At 40.8% G+C, this 16,708-nt stretch overlaps 1 protein-coding gene across 1 annotated transcript in view; it reads right to left on the reverse strand.

Annotated features, from left to right (window-relative positions):
* Positions 1-3,754: 3,754 nt before the first annotated feature.
* The window catches only part of PIK3R1 (phosphoinositide-3-kinase regulatory subunit 1), a 133,169-nt gene continuing 120,215 nt past the window's right edge, over positions 3,755-16,708 (reverse strand). The window contains exon 14 of the mRNA XM_067464577.1: positions 3,755-3,780. Coding sequence (XP_067320678.1) covers positions 3,774-3,780 — 7 coding nt within the window. The 3' untranslated portion in view covers positions 3,755-3,773. The remainder of the gene's footprint in view (positions 3,781-16,708) is intronic.

Genomic DNA, 16,708 nt, shown 5'->3' on the forward strand with positions numbered 1-16,708 from the left:
AAACAAGGAGCTGCTGAGCCCTCCTCTTGGACTTAACATTAAGATAGGGCTGTATCAATAGAACCTCTTATCTTATGGCACGGTTGGGACATTGCCTAGTATCAAGCTGGCCTCATCTCCCTTTTCACCCCATTCCAAATCTTCTTTTAATCTCCTTTTAAAATATAGTCAATAACACCCTCCAAATCCTCTGCGGGTTGTGATTGGCCATTTTTTAAAGGCTCCCATGGACTCTGAATAAGAACAACAAACAACAAAACTTTATTTATATACCGCTCTATCTCTCCGAGGGGACTCAGAGCGGTTTCCAAGTAACATTATCAATACATACAGAGTAAACAACATAAACATAAAATTAACAAAGCAATATAAGCATAAAAAATCACAATAGCACATATATATTTAAAATAATCCTGCCTGTTCAGGCAATTTAAAAAGGCTGGGCTGAGGCAAGTGCAATTTCTAAAGGGCTCAGGAAATTAGGTGCAATGCTATAACAGGCTACAACAATAACAGGTAGAGTCTATGGCTGTTCATTTCCAGGGCCTAATAGGAGGAAGTGACCTGGGTAATTGGTAGAAAAAGATATGGCCATATTCAACAATATCTGGGGCTGAGCTAGAACTAGGCATTCTCAAAGGCTTGTTTAAACCACCAGGTCTTCAAGCTCTTATGAAAGGAGGGGAGGGATGGGGACTGTCTTATTTCTCTAGGAAGGGCATTCCAGAGGCGGGGGGGGGGGGGGGGGGGCACCACCGAGAGGAAGAGGAAAAATAGCTAGAATTGCACACTCAGAAAGTGAGTGCCATTGGTTATTTTGTGGAAACTTTTGTTTTCTGCATATAATATTTTGGGGGAATTAAGGTGTGCAGACTGCCAAAATACCCTTGGAAGTAATGCAGGTCAGGAAAAGGAGGAAACATGGCATGGCTAGAACCTCTGAATTCTTCAGGAGACCATGAGCAGAGTTTGGAAAAAGTGCTTTTTTCAAATCTCAGCTCCTAGAACCACTATGGCCATGCTAGCTGGGTGATTCTAGGTTGCCTTCCTGCTAAGGACATTTAAATATAAAAGTCATGTGATATCTGAGAGCTATGGCACAACAGATATATCCTGCTCATAGTGGCAGTCACAGAGTTGTGCATATAGCAAAAATGTGAACTGTGGTTGGTCATTGTAGTTGCCTGGTGCAATTGTGCGTTGCTTAACAGCACCCAGTCATTGGCATCGTGTTGTGTACTGTTGGTGTAGTATACATTTACATGCAGATACAATAAGGGAATGTTTGATTGTAGCTTATGAATATTTGTGAGAGCGTTCATACCTTCAACTTGTCTGTTGACATAGAGTGACTTCATGAGTTTAATATGATTTCCTTAGGCAAGGAATACTCAGAAGTGGTTTGCCATTGCCTTTCTCTGAAATATAATTGTCCATAAAAGTTAACTTTGGAGCCTTGATCATAGGTCATCTGCTACAAACACAGCCATCTCAGTGAGTGGAAAAAATTGGCAATATATTGGAGGAATTTGGAAGCAGTTCCTTGGGGGTTGCAGTGCTAAAGGTGAATTTGCAACATATTTGTTTAAAATATCAAGATAAGGTTAAATAAGATAAAGCCATGTGATGTGCTGACAGGCAATCCCTTGCCAGTAGAAAAAAAAAGACATACACCTCTTACAAACTTTTCTGAATTACATTCAGTTTTGGGAGGTTCATCCCAGGACACTCTGTACTGTGAGGAAACCACTACATAAATGGCCAAGATAGGCACAGTAATTGAAGGGAACTGGAACATCTGACCAGTGCTCAGAAAAGTACTTGTTTGGATTACAACTCCCAACATCCATTGCCTTGTGTAGATATGGAATCTGAGAACTGGAATTAAAAAGTACACTTCCCAAATTCTCATGGCACAGTGATATATGGAAGGGGCTCATAAAATCACACAGTTGGCAGGGGCCTGTATATTGATTTTAAGGCATTGAATTATTGCCTATGCTGTAAGCCACCTTGAGTTACACTCAGGATTGAGAAAGGTGGGATATAAATATAGTAAATAAATAGTAAATAAATAATTAACCACTTTTCTCCTTTCCTATACCTGTGCCTTTGGTTTTTGTGGCTTAAATACAGAATTTTGCTTTTGGATCTCATTATATTAATTTCTGCTCAGTTTTCTAGTTTATCTTGGTTCCTTTCCTCCAATGTGTTAGCTATCTTCTGTTTTGTGTCATCTGCAAACCTCCACACTGTCATCTAAATAATTGATTAAAATGTTGAAGATTATCCAGGACTCTGAAACACTCCACTAGAGACCTTCTTCTAGTCTGAAGTAAACCTATCAATTCCACATTTAATTAATTTGCTAACTAAAATATTGTGTAGGGCATTATCAAATGCTTTGCTGGCATTTAGACAAGTTCTATCCATAGCTTTCCCACCGTCTAATAGTGATCTGATACATTTGACAGGATTTGTTCTTGACAAATCCATACTAGTTCTTTGTGATCACTGCATTTTCATCAATATATTTGCAAACAGACTCTTGTGTACTGCATTCCAAAATTTTTCTTGGTATTGATATCAAGCTGACTGTCCTGTGGTTTCCTGGAACTTATTTTTGCCTTTTTTGAAAAGAGACAAAATGTTTGTCCTTCTCTAGTCCTTCAGTACTCCACCTGTTCTTCAATATTTCTTTTTTTTTTTTTAGTGGTTCACTTCAGAGAATATATCAGCAAGTTTCTTCAGTACTCTGGGATGAAGTTAATCTGGCCCTGGAGATTTGAACTTATTTAGGATATCTAAGTGATTCCTGGGTGAAAGAAGATTTTGCAGAACACCTCAAACCAGGAGATAGCCTTAAATGAGGGAATTTTCTTTCATGCTCTTCCAGATGGGGCTGAAGGCCAGCCAATTGCTTATGTATTTCTGCAGAGCTGGCACTGCATTAGGTGAAATGGGCCAGAAGCCTCAGGCAGAAGATCCTGAGTGGGGGATAGCAAAAGTGAAGGAGGATGTTTAATCTCTGTTTTGTGTATTTTAATACATATTTTATAGAAACACGTTTTAAATGGATCTTTTTATAGAACTACATTTTAATATGTATATTTGTGGCATTTTTACAGTGTTTATGTGTTTCAATTATTCTGTAACCCAACTTAAGCCACAAGGAGAGGCAGGTAAGACATTTATTTATTTATCATGTCAGAAGCAAATTGGGGGAACAATTATAATGTATTTTAAAAACACAAACAAAGTTAAAAACTTACCATTATACTAAATAATTGTATTCCAGTTCACTTCTGACACGATAAATAAATAAATTTCTTACCTGCCTCTCCTTGTTGCTCAAGTCAGGTTACAGAATAATTTAAACACATAAACACTGTAAAAATGCCACAAATACACACATTAAAATATAGTTCTATTAAAGATACATATTCTGCGACCCGACTTGAACCTCAAGGAGATGCGGGTAAGAAATGTATTTATTTATCATGTCAGAAGTGAATTGGGGTACAATTATAATGTATTTAAAAAACACAAACAAAGTTAAAAACTTGCCATTGTACTAGATGTCCTTTGACCAGAAGCTGGCCACTTGAAGTGCCTCTGGTGTTGCTATAAGAAGGTCCTCCATGGTGCATGTCGCAGGGCTCAGACTGCATTGTAGTAAGTGGTCTGTGGTTTGCTCTTCTCCGCACTTACATGTCGTGGACTCCACTTTGTGGCCCCATTTCTTAAGGTTAGCTCTCATGGTCCCAGTCTGTTCAGCACCTTGGAAGGGTAAGAAATAAAATTGTTGTTGTTATTATTATTATTATTATTATTATTATTATTATTATTCTACCCACCCTGTGTCTCCGTAGAAAGTCTCTTACCCCCATTACCAGTGAAAAAGTAAGATGGAATTGCCAGTCTCATCAATGTCTGTAGGTGAAATGTAGGATGTAGGAACAGAAACATAGTTGAGGTATTGTCTTTTGCCTCAGGTAGCAAACTAATATGGGACAGTTGCTCTTGGAGGCATTGCTTTGCGGTGGCTCCGGTCATTTCTGGAGGGTCGCACCCAGAAGGTGTCATTGGGGGACTCCTGTTCCGCACCACAACCTTTGACTTGTGGGGTGCCACAGGGTTCCATACTGTCCCCCATGCTGTTTAACATCTACATGAAGCCGCTGGGTGAGATCATCCGGAGTTTCGGGGTGCGGTGTCATCTGTACGCAGATGATGTCCAACTCTGTCACTCCTTCCCACCTGCTACTAAGGAGGCTGTCGAGGTCCTGAACCGGTGCCTGGCCGCTGTAACGGTCTGGATGAGGGCGAACAAACTGAAACTAAATCCAGACAAGACAGAGGTACTCCTGGTCAGTCGCAAGGCCGAACGGGATATAGGGTTACAGCCTGTGCTGGACGGGGTCGCACTCCCCTTGAAGGCGCAGGTTCGCAGCTTGGGTGTGACCCTGGACTCATCGTTGAGCCTGGATCCCCAGGTTTCAGCGGTGACCAGGGGAGCATTTGCACAGCTTAGGCTCGTGCGCCAGCTGCGCCCGTATCTCGGGAAGTCTGACTTGGCCACGGTGGTACACGCTCTTGTCACATCCCGCCTGGATTACTGCAACGCTCTCTACGTGGGGCTGCCCTTGAAGATGGCCCGGAAGCTTCAGCTGGTCCAGCGTGCGGCAGCCATGTTACTAACTGGAGCGGGTAGCAGGGAGCACACAACGCCCTTGTTGTCCCAGCTTCACTGGCTGCCGATTTGCTACCGGACCCAATTCAAGGTGCTGGTCTTGGCCTACAAAGCCCTAAACGGTTCCGGCCCAAAATACCTTTCTGACCGCATCTTGGCCTACGAGCCCATGAGGACCTTGAGATCGTCTGGGGAGGCCCTTCTCTCGATCCCGCCTGCATCACAGGCACGGCTGGCGGGGACGAGGGAGAGGGCCTTCTCGGTGGTGGCCCCCCGGCTGTGGAACACTCTCCCGGCACACATCACACAGGCGCCCTCCCTCATGTCCTTTCGAAAAAGCCTTAAGACCTGGCTGTTCGAGAGGGCATTTAATTAAGTGCTAAGCAACAACATTACGGTAATGAGAACTGGAATGGTATAAGGAAAATGAGACTGGCTATGATTCTACTAAGAGACGAAGCGGATTTTTATGTAGTTTGTATTTGTTGTATAGTCATATGTTGTTGATACTGGCCTCTGTAACTGTCTTTTTATGTGTACTGTACACCGCCATGAGTCGCCCATAAGGGCTGAGAATGGCGGTCAATAAGTGCATCTAATAAATAATAATAATAAATAAATATAATGTGCATAATGTTCTGGTGGATTCTGTGACTTGAATTCTGTTAGTTAATCACAACTAGAGTAGATCTGTTGAATCAGTTGTCGAATGGTGAAACACAATGCATAAGCAAACTCCATTAATTCAATGGGTCTACTCTAACTGGAAGTGAGATAGGATCTAGGCTTCCAACTGATATTGGAAAAACAGTTTGGTCTTGATTTATGAGGTGAGAGACTTTCATAAGGAAATGTGATGGTCACCAGTTTTGCTAAGTAATTACTCACTGTAAGAAACTTTTTATATGAATATAGGAAACCAGATTAGGAGCCCTATGCTATGTGTTGGGCTCTGAGTCTGCTTTCCCAGTTGTTCTAACATGGCTGGCCGACTGTAAGTAGCAGATACTGAAGGATAGCCCTTCCTTCTGTATCTCTGGCCCATGAAGATGTGCTTTAGGCGATCTTTCTCCATGATTCTCCCAGGCTTGTGGGCTCCAGGTGTAATGAAGGATCCTATCCTGTTGCCAGTGCTGAAGGAAAGTTGCATTGTTGTTCCCCATTAGTACTGAATGGGGAAGAGTCTATCTTGCTTTTTGCCTTGAGCAAGAAAATGTTTTAGGCTGAATATGTCAGGGTTTGATTTTTTTTAATTCATATGGCATGCAAATGCAGATGAACTATCTTATCTGCTTGTCTAAACATTAGCATCACCAGTCAAAATTGTGCCATGTGGACTTTCTGTAAAATGTGTACTTGTCAGCCAAAGATGTTCCAAATGCTGTGTTGGAAGAGGAATTCTTCCTTCACTCTCAGCAAAGAAAGGGTACCTCTCCTAAGACAATACCTGCTTGAACATCATCTAAAGCTGTACTTCTAAAGCTATTTGATGTAGAGGACAAGCAGTTCTTTTTATTTCAGTGTTTCAGAAACTCGTACTGCATTTGTGTCCATTTGTGAGTTTCCATTAAAGAATGTGTTTCATCCTTTCATGGAAACTCACTGGTGACTGGCAGCTAATGACTCAGGTACTGTCACTAGTTCACAGACTCCCACTTTGAGTAGCACTGATCTAAAGAGGCATATTCTAAAATTCAGATGAGCAACTGTGGCTCTCCAAATGTTTTGGGTCTATAACTCTTATCAGTCCAAAAGCTGCCTATGGCACAGTCCAAAAACACCTGAAACAAAGAAGACATGTTTTTCCACTACAAAGTTCTTGTTTTGTTTTTGTGCAGATGCAATTAATTGATAGATTAAAACTTATAGGAGCATTCAACTGAGATTTCTTTAATGATTGGATAAGAGCTATATTAGTTGGACTAGTACCCTAAGATAATCCAGTTAAGGGGCCTGGAAAGAGAGCCAGAGGGGATAGTATAATTGGTTTTAATCTCATTGAATTAAATAAAATGAAAAATGCTTTAAAACTTGGAAGTTTCTCTTGGTTCAAGATAGATGAGCTATATAGACAGTTATCATCACCTCATGAAAATAAACAGATCTCTGTCGGAGGAATTGAAACAGCAATGTTCAGAGTCAACATATTTCTTCAAGAGGTTTGGAGCAATTCTCTGGCTAAAGCAACTTTGGGAGGATTGATATGTTGTTGCCCTAGAAACAGACTGTAAAGTTGGAAATATCTCCTCAAATGTGAATTTGTTTGATTTTGAGCCCATTTTTTTCTTTAATCTGTTGAATAATATCAGAAGTGCCATGATGGATCAGATGAATGGTTGGTTATAAAGGGTCAATCCCATTTTTCTCTTGGAATCTTGTAAGCAGAATTATTATTATTATTATTATTATTATTATTATTATTATTATTAAACTTTATTTGTACCCTGCTACCATCTCCCCAAGGGACTCGGTGTGGCTTACATGAGGCCAAGCCCACAATACAACAATAAAACAATAGCAACAGTAATACAGCAATAAATAAAACTCATAAACAGAAAATAGCAATAAACATTAACAATAACACAATTATGTTTAAAAACCTATGACAGGGCCAAATGTACTAATTAAAAATTTAAAAAATAATGCTGGGCATGACCAGGTGACATATAAACAAGATAAAAATTTTGGAGAGTGATAGAGCGTGCAGACAATCCTAGATCACTACTAAAGTGCGTTTAGGGACATATTGCTGGGAGTTTCCTTATTCTGGGAAGGCACACTGGAACAACCATGTTTTCAGGCTCCTCCTAAAGACTGCCTCAAACACCACATTTCTTTTTTTCTCTTTCTAGTAGATGTCTAAAATATGAAGACCTGTCACATGGAACACAACGTTTATTTTTCTGCTGCTCCATTGGGGATGTAACCCAAATCAATGGACTGAATTGCAAAACAATCTTGACCGCTACTTGACCGAGAGATGACAACGCAAGCTCCTTGGCTTGAAAATGGAGAAAAGCACCTCCCAGAGCCAGAGATGAGCACTGCCTCCAGAAGCCGAAAATGAAAGGAGAAATCTTTGCCTTTGTTTGTGTCTCTCAATGTATATGATTGTAAAGGCATTGAATGTTTGCCTATGTATGAAAATACTGTAATCTGCCTTGAGTCACCTAGGGGAGAAGGGTGGAATATAAATAAAGTGCATTATTATTATTATTACTATTATTATCCCCCCTGGCACGGAGTCCACTGAAGCCCATCATATAATGCAGAGCTACTTCCAGCAGGGCTCTGGGGGGCTTCGTGCTGGCAGCGTTCTTCATGATTGCCCCATGTTCTATTTCCAGTGTCCCACAATTGCCCCGCTGTCCTCCACTTTACCCCTGCCCATGTGATACAAACCTTAGAGATTTCAATAGCCTGATCTGGAATACAAAGTCATTTTGGTGTAGTGGTTTGAATGTTGGTCTAGAATACTGATAGCCTTCAGTTCAGATCCCCATTCAGTCATGGAAACCCACTGGGTGATTTTCAGTAATTCCCATTTTTTTGGCCTCAGAAGAAGGCATTAATGAACTCTCGCTAAACAATTTTGCCAAGAAAAGCCTAGGATAAGGTTGCCAAGAGATGGAAATGGGTTGAAGACATACAGCAAGCTAGGATGGGACAATAGTCATTGCTGCCATTGTTAAACAGATGGGAGTCATAAACTCTTGCCAAACTACTTCCGATTATCTTCTGATCAATCTGTAGATCTACCTTCTGTCAGACTCTGGCTTTTAAAATACACATTTCTTTAGCTGACTGTCATGTCTGGTCAAACAAGTTTTGGACACTTATGAAACAATTGGTTGGAAAGCCTGTAAAACATGTATACTAGAAGTGAAAGTTTATCAGACAAGAGTTGTGAATCTTCTGTCCAATGACTTTTAACTCTCTGACAAAACTATGATTTCTGACTCAAGAAAAAGGTAATAAAGCTGACCTCATGATCCATCCCCAGTACAGTTATGTAACTCATAGAGCAATCATCTGGACGATCCAATGCTTGAAGCTGAAAATTTCACTAGGCTTCATGTTCAAATAGGACTAAGATGCCATTATCATTCTTTTAATATTGTCAGGCATTTCTGTATTTTAGATCTGAAAAAGTTACATTTTTGGGCTATAGCTCCCAGAATCCTCTAAACAGAGGTTCTGACAGTTGTACCTCTTCATAGAAAACATTTTTCAAGCCCTGGCTGATGGTATCTATTTGGTATGGCACAGTGAGAGGATTTAATGTCAGAGATACAGTGAATTTGCTTTGGGTTTTATTCATGACTAGTCGTCCCCTGTCGTGTGTTGCTGTAGCCGTCTGTATATGTGTGTTTTGTGTGTGTATATGTGTGTGTATATATTTGTGTATATGTGTGTTTGTGTATATGTATATGTGTGTATATATATATGTGTGTGTGTGTGTGTGTGTGGTTTTGTGCATGCGTTGTAATGTAGTTTTTGTTTTTTTGGCTTTTTAAGTCTCTTCTGCTGAGTTTTTCAGTATTTTCTTGAGTGATGGTCACTTATTGGCCTGATAGGTGTATTGTGTCCAAATTTGGTGTCAATTTGTTCAGTGGTTTTTGAGTTATGTTAATCCCACAAACGAACATTACATTTTTATTTCTATAGATTTAAAGGAGCTGTTCATGCTCAACGTTTAAAGAACACAGAGAAGTTCAGTAGATCTCTATGTCTTTACAGATGAACTAAAACAGAGTTGATTCACAGCATCACCAACATGGAAGCAAACACTTACCACTGTTTCCCTTTTCTTGGTTTTGGTTTTGACATTCCTTTGATATTTCAATGCAATAATATCACCTGTATTCGCTTCTTGGGTTAATTGACCACTTGCCAGGAAACAACAAACACAGAAAGTTATGACCCTCATGCCTTGTTTGCTAAGTTGCCAGAACAGCCACAGTTGGAAACAGGCCTTTTTCCTCATACAAAAGGAGTCATGTGTTTGAATGATCACAGTTCACTATGACATTAGGTTCCATTGACACGAATTAGAGTTGCATCAGAGAATGGTAGTGCTGTTCTAATGAATCCATTTATTTTAACAGCCCATATGCAGGCCATCCTCTTGGCAGATTTTGTGCACACATCATGCATCTATATATCCAACTGCTGATCTATTCAAATCATTAACTGAAGGCCTGCTTCCTCTCCACCATCAGCAGGCTTGTGAAAATCATGATAAACACCCTTCTGGCTCCATCAGATTTTATCCCTGTTTTACTTTCACAGCTTCTTAGAAATGAATAATCTTTTGGAGCTGTAAGAAGGATCATGAAGCCACCCACATGGGAAAGAAGGAATGAGGAATGAGCCATTATGGCCAGGTTCTGCCTAATATTTAGCAGTGTCACTTCACAAGAGCTCTTAGAAATGATTTTTCAGTTTCAGGTTGCAAGTCCTCTTATCCCCATGTGTGTTTCAGTTCCAAATAAACCCCAACTCTTCTGCCAGATTTCATCCACACTGCCAAGTTTTAGATTGGTTTAAGGTAGAATCATAATTCAGCTGAGCTTCTTTGAAGCTTCACCCTGAGTCATTTGAAACTTGGCGTACATTTGCTGAAAAGCCGTCAAAATTCAGCAAAGCCAAGGCTGTTCTTTATGTCTGTAATGAACCCAAGAAGTTGGCTTACTTCATCTACCTCCAGGTTTCCAAAAGAAATGTTCAGCCAGTTCTACTGTTTAGTGGCTTTGGGAAGAGAGCTGAGAGTGTCAGCCAAATCCAGGATAAGGATCTGGCCAGCTGAGACCCAAATACTCACACAGGTTGAGTAGTAACAGCTTGTGTCTCCCAAAGGATGTCTGTATGTGTGGGGGTATTTATGTATTGCTATATTTATATACTTCTTTTCTGATACTATACAGGCAGCCCCCAAGTTATAAACAAGATAGGTTCTGCAGATTTGTTCTTAGGTTGAATTTATATGCAAGTCAGAACAGGTACATTTTTTCAGTGTAACGCTATCCACACACACAGATACAGACACAGACACACACAGACACACAGACACACACACACACCAACACATATATAATTGTAGTTTTGGATAGCATAGGGAATGGTTAACACTCTTGTGGTGTTTGTTTTGCTGTCTGTGCCCATGTTCAGAAGATTCCACCTCACTTTCTGTCCCTGTGACCATTGGATTTTGAAAAAAATGTGGCTTGTTATGGAAACAAAGATTGGCGAGAAAACTTCAGTGGAAACACCTTTTCCTCCATGATAACTCTTTCAGGAGGGAATTTCCCTTCTGAGGGGTAGATTTCTCTCAATTTGTGTCGTCCCACCCTCGTTCTTAACTATGAGTCGTTTGTTATTCGGGGACTGCCTGTATGTATTTATCTCTATTTGTTGCAGCCAATAGTGAAAGGACCAAGGCAGAGACATCTCCAGCTCATAAATTGTTTGGGTATCAGCCAGCACGTCAACGACTTAAATCAAGAAATAGTTTTCTTAGATCTACAGAGACACTCTCTGGAACACCTCAGCTAGTGAGAGTCCAAAAGTGGCATGCTCAAACCCAGCACCTCAATCCGTGGGTGATACCAGATGAGAGACTCCCCCCTGGGCACACAGAAGACTGGGCAACTTGGAAGGTGCTGAACAGGCTGCGCTGTGGCACCACGAGATGCAGAGCCAATCTTAAGAAATGGGGCTACAAAGTGGAATCCACGACATGCGAGTGTGGAGAAGAGCAAACCACTGACCACCTGCTGCAATGCACCCTGAGCCCTGCCACATGCACGATGGAGGACCTCCTTGCAGCAACACCAGAGGCACTCCAAGTGGCCAGACACTGGTCAAAGGACATTTAATCGGCTACCAAGTTTGCAAAATTTGTGTTGCTTTTTTTATCTGTTTGTTTGTTTTGTTCTGTTAGAAATGTAATACAATGTTCTGGTTGCAGATGATACGACAAATAAATATCTCTATTTGTGTATGCATAAGCTTAGTCTTTTGAAAAGTGTAGTTGCAGTATATTCATTCGAGCTGTTTCTGACTTATGACAACCTTTAGGTGGAAATACTACAGGGTTATCTTGGCAACAATGTCACCCTGTGCATTTCCAAATGGTAATTCAGACTCCGATCTTCTGAGTCTTAGACCAATGCTCAGAAAATGTAGCTGAAACAGAATGATGTACCATTACAGAATCCCTGGAAAAGTGCAATTACAGATGACCCTCATACCTGCAAGGGATATGTTTATTGACTTATTGTGCAAATGCAAAACCTTGGATAATAGCAAATCCTATTGAAATAAAAAAATCTTCTGGCAAAGGGATACCAAAGAATTGCATTGAAGAACTTAGAAAATGGCTAGAGAGAATATCTCTCCAGCATTTCTAGGTTCTCCAGTGCAACTCTGTGTCAACTTCTGATGGAAGCATACAATTGAATTGTTCTGGATGACCCAGAAAATGTCTAGAGATTTTTTTTTGAATTGTGGACAAATGAAATTGGTTGTTTCAGTACTGTAGATATGGGGATCATACTGTACCTTAGGATCTTAGCCTGCATTCCAGGGCTAACTGGCATAGGGGTTTTATGCGAATTCTTTTTAAATACTTATAGCACTGTACACTTTGATGGTTGTTCTGCATCGGAAGTGAGCAACTATGGAAGGGGCACACCAGAAGTTGTGTCATGTCACTTCCATGTCCATGTCTCTGCCATGCAAGACACAAGAAGTTCTGCCATTTCACTTCCAATCACCATTTTGGCTGTTGTTGTTCTTGTTGTTTTTGCTGTTGCTGTTGCTGTTGTTATTCCGTCAGGAGTTATAACAACGAGAAAAGTAAACTGACACATTTATGGCTGGTTTGAGGTGGATCAATATCAGAAATTACCAGGCAGGGGAGACACCTGAATCACAAAGGAGGTTTTCCCAGAATCAGGCATGTAGCTGCGGGGGGGGGGGGGGGGGGGGGCTTGAGGGGCTTCAGCCCCCCCCCCCCGAAATTCTCATGGTGGTTCATGAAAAGGCCTTACTGGTGCATTATTTAAACTGTTATGTTTATTCATATCATCATCTGATCACCATACTCAATATATCCCATATGCATGGGGGCATTGGGGTAATGATACAAAAGGTTTGCTAGGGTAGACCCTCTTTCACTCAGACTCAGCCCCCCCGAAACTCAGCCCCCCCAAAACCTCCCCTGAAAAAACTCAGCCCCCCCCCCCCCCCCCCGAATCGAAATCCTGGCTACGGGCCTGCCCAGAATGAGGCTCATCCATGCACTCGGGGTGTGCTGACCCCTGCAGTTTCCCCAAATATGGGAAACTTGGCTGCATAATTTGTGGTAATGACGAGTATCAGAAATTGAGCACTGGGTGTTCATTCATGCACAATAAACTACTGAACCCTATCCAAAATTACAGTTTGTTGTCGTTTCTCTGTACAGACATATTTAGAGATTAATAATGTATGGTCAATAATCCACCACATTCTAGAATTAGGTGCACTTGAAATTTAAGTAGGTGTACACTCACAAGTTTGGATAGGGTTGGGTGAAAAAACCACATTGGTCACTTTTTATAATAGGAATATAGATTTCTTCATGTTCCAGCTGAAGACAACATGAGATTTAAACCATTGTAATTTGAGAGAAACAAAAACGGATGGATTCATTCAGCTAAGCCAGAGCTTTTGAGTTCTTAACTCCAATGGGCGTTGGTAGTGCATGTGGCTCCCGGCCACCAGGCAGATCATTCTAAAATCTTTATCAGCATCCTGGGCAAATGTTAACAGCTGTCCAATGACACAAAAAAGAGTTATTCTGTGTCCGGGAGGCCCCGGTGAGATGGTTTATGTTTTAGCCTTGCAGTTGAAGGATATAAAGTCAGCTGAGAACAGACAAGGGGAAATAAATCTTCTGGTTAGCAACTTGCCTGTACTTTTCTCCAATCTATTAGGTGAGAAGATGGCTCTTTCCTTCTTTCCTCTTTCCAGTTTCCTTTGTTTCATTCTTACTTATATAACTTTTGGTATTTTCCATTTGCTTCATTTTCCATTTGCACCCCAGCACAGGGAACACATTGTCCAGCCAGAAGGATTTGCAGGGTGGGCCACTGGATAATCTGTGCAGAAAGCTGGGAGATGATGCTGGAAGCCACCAGTTAAAGGACTATGGTATTTTCTTCTGCTACATCAATTTAGTATCAATAAATCTTATCCTATCACAGTGACATGTATCAGTGTTCAGTTTTAAACACAGACTTGGGAATGCTTGGATTTGACACCAGGTCAGACTCAGAACAGAGTTGCCACTTGTGTCTCTGTTTCGAGAAAATATTCATCTTTTACTATTAGAAGAAAGTATATGCAATATGACCAAGGAAACCAACCGTTAGGTAGATTCCTCGGTGGGAAGGGCGGGGGCAAGGGGAAAGAGAGAGAGTGAGGAAAGGCAAATGGCAGTTGAAGGGCGCATGGGCAGGGGTGAGGGAGAAGGAGGGGGAGGCCGGTTCCGAGGCCAGGGGGGGAGAAAGGGCGGGCATTGCGGCAGTGATGGTGGCGAGGCGGGGAGGCCCTGCTGTGTGCCCCGCTGCTCTGAGATCAGAGTCAAGAGAGGACCAGGAAGGCAGTTCCATCTTGTCTTCTGCACTGTGCCGATAATATAATATAATATAATATAATATAATATAATATAATATAATATAATATAATATAATATAGATAATATTATAATGTAATACAATATAATACTACTACTAATAATATGATATTATAATTATATATATTATATTAAATGTAATATTACTAATAATATTATAGTATAATGTTATAGTGCACTGTAATATATAATACTAATTTTGTGCTGTGGTAATAATATAATATATTGTATTTACTTTTTACTTGTAAGCCGCTCTGAGTCCCCTTTGGGGTGAGAAGGGTGGCATATAAATGTCGTAAATAAATAAATCAATAAATCAATAGTCTTCCTCAGTTTAGGAATCATTATATTCATGTTTACTGAATCTGGATGATGCCGATAATGGGCAATGTTTCAGTTCATTTTTGGAGAATTTATCAGAATTTATAAATATCTTCATATTCAGAACAGAAACAATGTGAGGCTTTAATTATCTGAATGGCTTGGACAGCAAAACTGAATAGTTTCTTAATCCTAACCAAATGCACACCCTCTGTGGCCTTCATAAGAGAACAACACTGCTAAGGAAAAGCCAAAGTCTGTCAGAATTCTCAGGCTCGGAAGCAAAGGGATAATACGTTCTATGCAAAATATGAAACAGTTACCTTTTTGGACAACTATAGCTCAGCCAGCAGGACATCTGCTTTTTATAGGCCACAAAAAGTCAAAGGAATGTGGACAGAGTGATCAGAGCAACAACCAGTCTGTGAATCCCGTATGTGACTCATTATGGCCTGAACGAAAATAGACCCACTAAATCAATTATTGAATGAGTCAACACTTATGTAAGTCCCATTGAGCCAGTGAGTTTGCTCAAGTTGGGACTGGCAACTTGGGTCTATATATCCTTGTAGGCCAGAGACAAGACAAAAATGGAAGAGATGGAGAGAGGATAAAAGTAGGAACCAAGAAAAAAGTACAGATGAGGGTAATCCTAGCTGGGGAAAGACAATGGGTTATAGCCCATCTTTCCATATATCTTTCTGTGTTTTAAGATTGTCACAACCAGAAATTTTCATACCCATAAACTGTCCCAATTTTTCAGGGACAATACTAATTAATCCTCTGTGGTCCCACTTTTAAAAGATGCTTCCAAAGTGTTCCATTTTCTTAATTCTCCTCTTTCTTTTCATTTATCTTCAACATCCTTCAGTTGCTGTAGATTCCAAGTGGGCCACAGCCTATCAACTCAAGAAAGAGCAAAAACACAACATGTTGCTCTCCCGTTTACTCTCAGAAAACTCACCCTTTCCTAGATTGTGTATTCTTCTTCATTAATAGCAGTTGCCATCTTCATCACACTGTGATGTGTCTTGGCCACACATATCCCAGTTTTAGTCTCTGAAATAGCAGCTTCCGGTGGCGCAATAGGTTAGACCTTTGTGCTGGCAGGACTGAAGACTGACAGGTCAGAGCTTTGAATCTGGGGAGAGTGGGTTGAGCTCCCTCTGTCAGCTCCAGCTCCCCATATGGGGACATGAGAGATGCATCCCACAAGGATGGCAAAACATCAAAATATCCAGGCATCCCCTGGGTAACATCCTTGCAGATGGCCAATTCTCTCACACCAGAAGCGACTTGTAGTTTCTCAAGTTACTCCTGACATTAAAAAAAATCTATGAAATGTTGGAAGATGTATATTTCCATGAGAGCCATGCTTCCTGGGGGAGTTGTGGTCCAAAAAACCCTTTGAATGGCTGTTCTTTTCATGTCCAAGGCAAAGATATAAAACTCTGGACTATTTTATGTGCACCACAGAGTATTGCACACTAAAACAAAGTATTTGTTTAATGTCCATTGGTCATACTGAGTGTTGCAAAACCCTCTTTGTTGCAATGAAAGCAGCCACCCTGATGAACAGAGCCTGATTCAAAAGCAAAGGTGAAGGGTAGAAGAGGAAGGGAATAAATGAGCCTTTAGATCTTATTTAGAAAACTGTTCCAGTAGGAATGTCGAACAAGGGGAGACTGATTGGAGTCAATGAGATTGTGTTTCTGCTTTTGAACACTGAATGCAATTACTGAGTACCCCCTTGGCTCACATTGTTATTTCATGGCAGTGTTATCCATCCTATATATCTTTCATCACTGTAACAAGCATTTTTGTCAGGCACTAGAAGGGAATAAATTCACCTTCCAAGGCACAGTGAAGTCACAGGACCTGTCTCTAGTATCAGGTTACAGCTGAACAAATGCCCAGTGATTCCTCAATGAAATACGATGGATCCAGATGTCAGGATCAGTGTCAACACCAGAAGGCCTGGGCAATTTTTAAGGAATCTGGTGCCTTTGGAT

Source organism: Anolis sagrei, chromosome 2 (genome assembly GCF_037176765.1).
Source record: "Anolis sagrei isolate rAnoSag1 chromosome 2, rAnoSag1.mat, whole genome shotgun sequence".
Taxonomy (NCBI): domain Eukaryota; kingdom Metazoa; phylum Chordata; class Lepidosauria; order Squamata; family Dactyloidae; genus Anolis; species Anolis sagrei.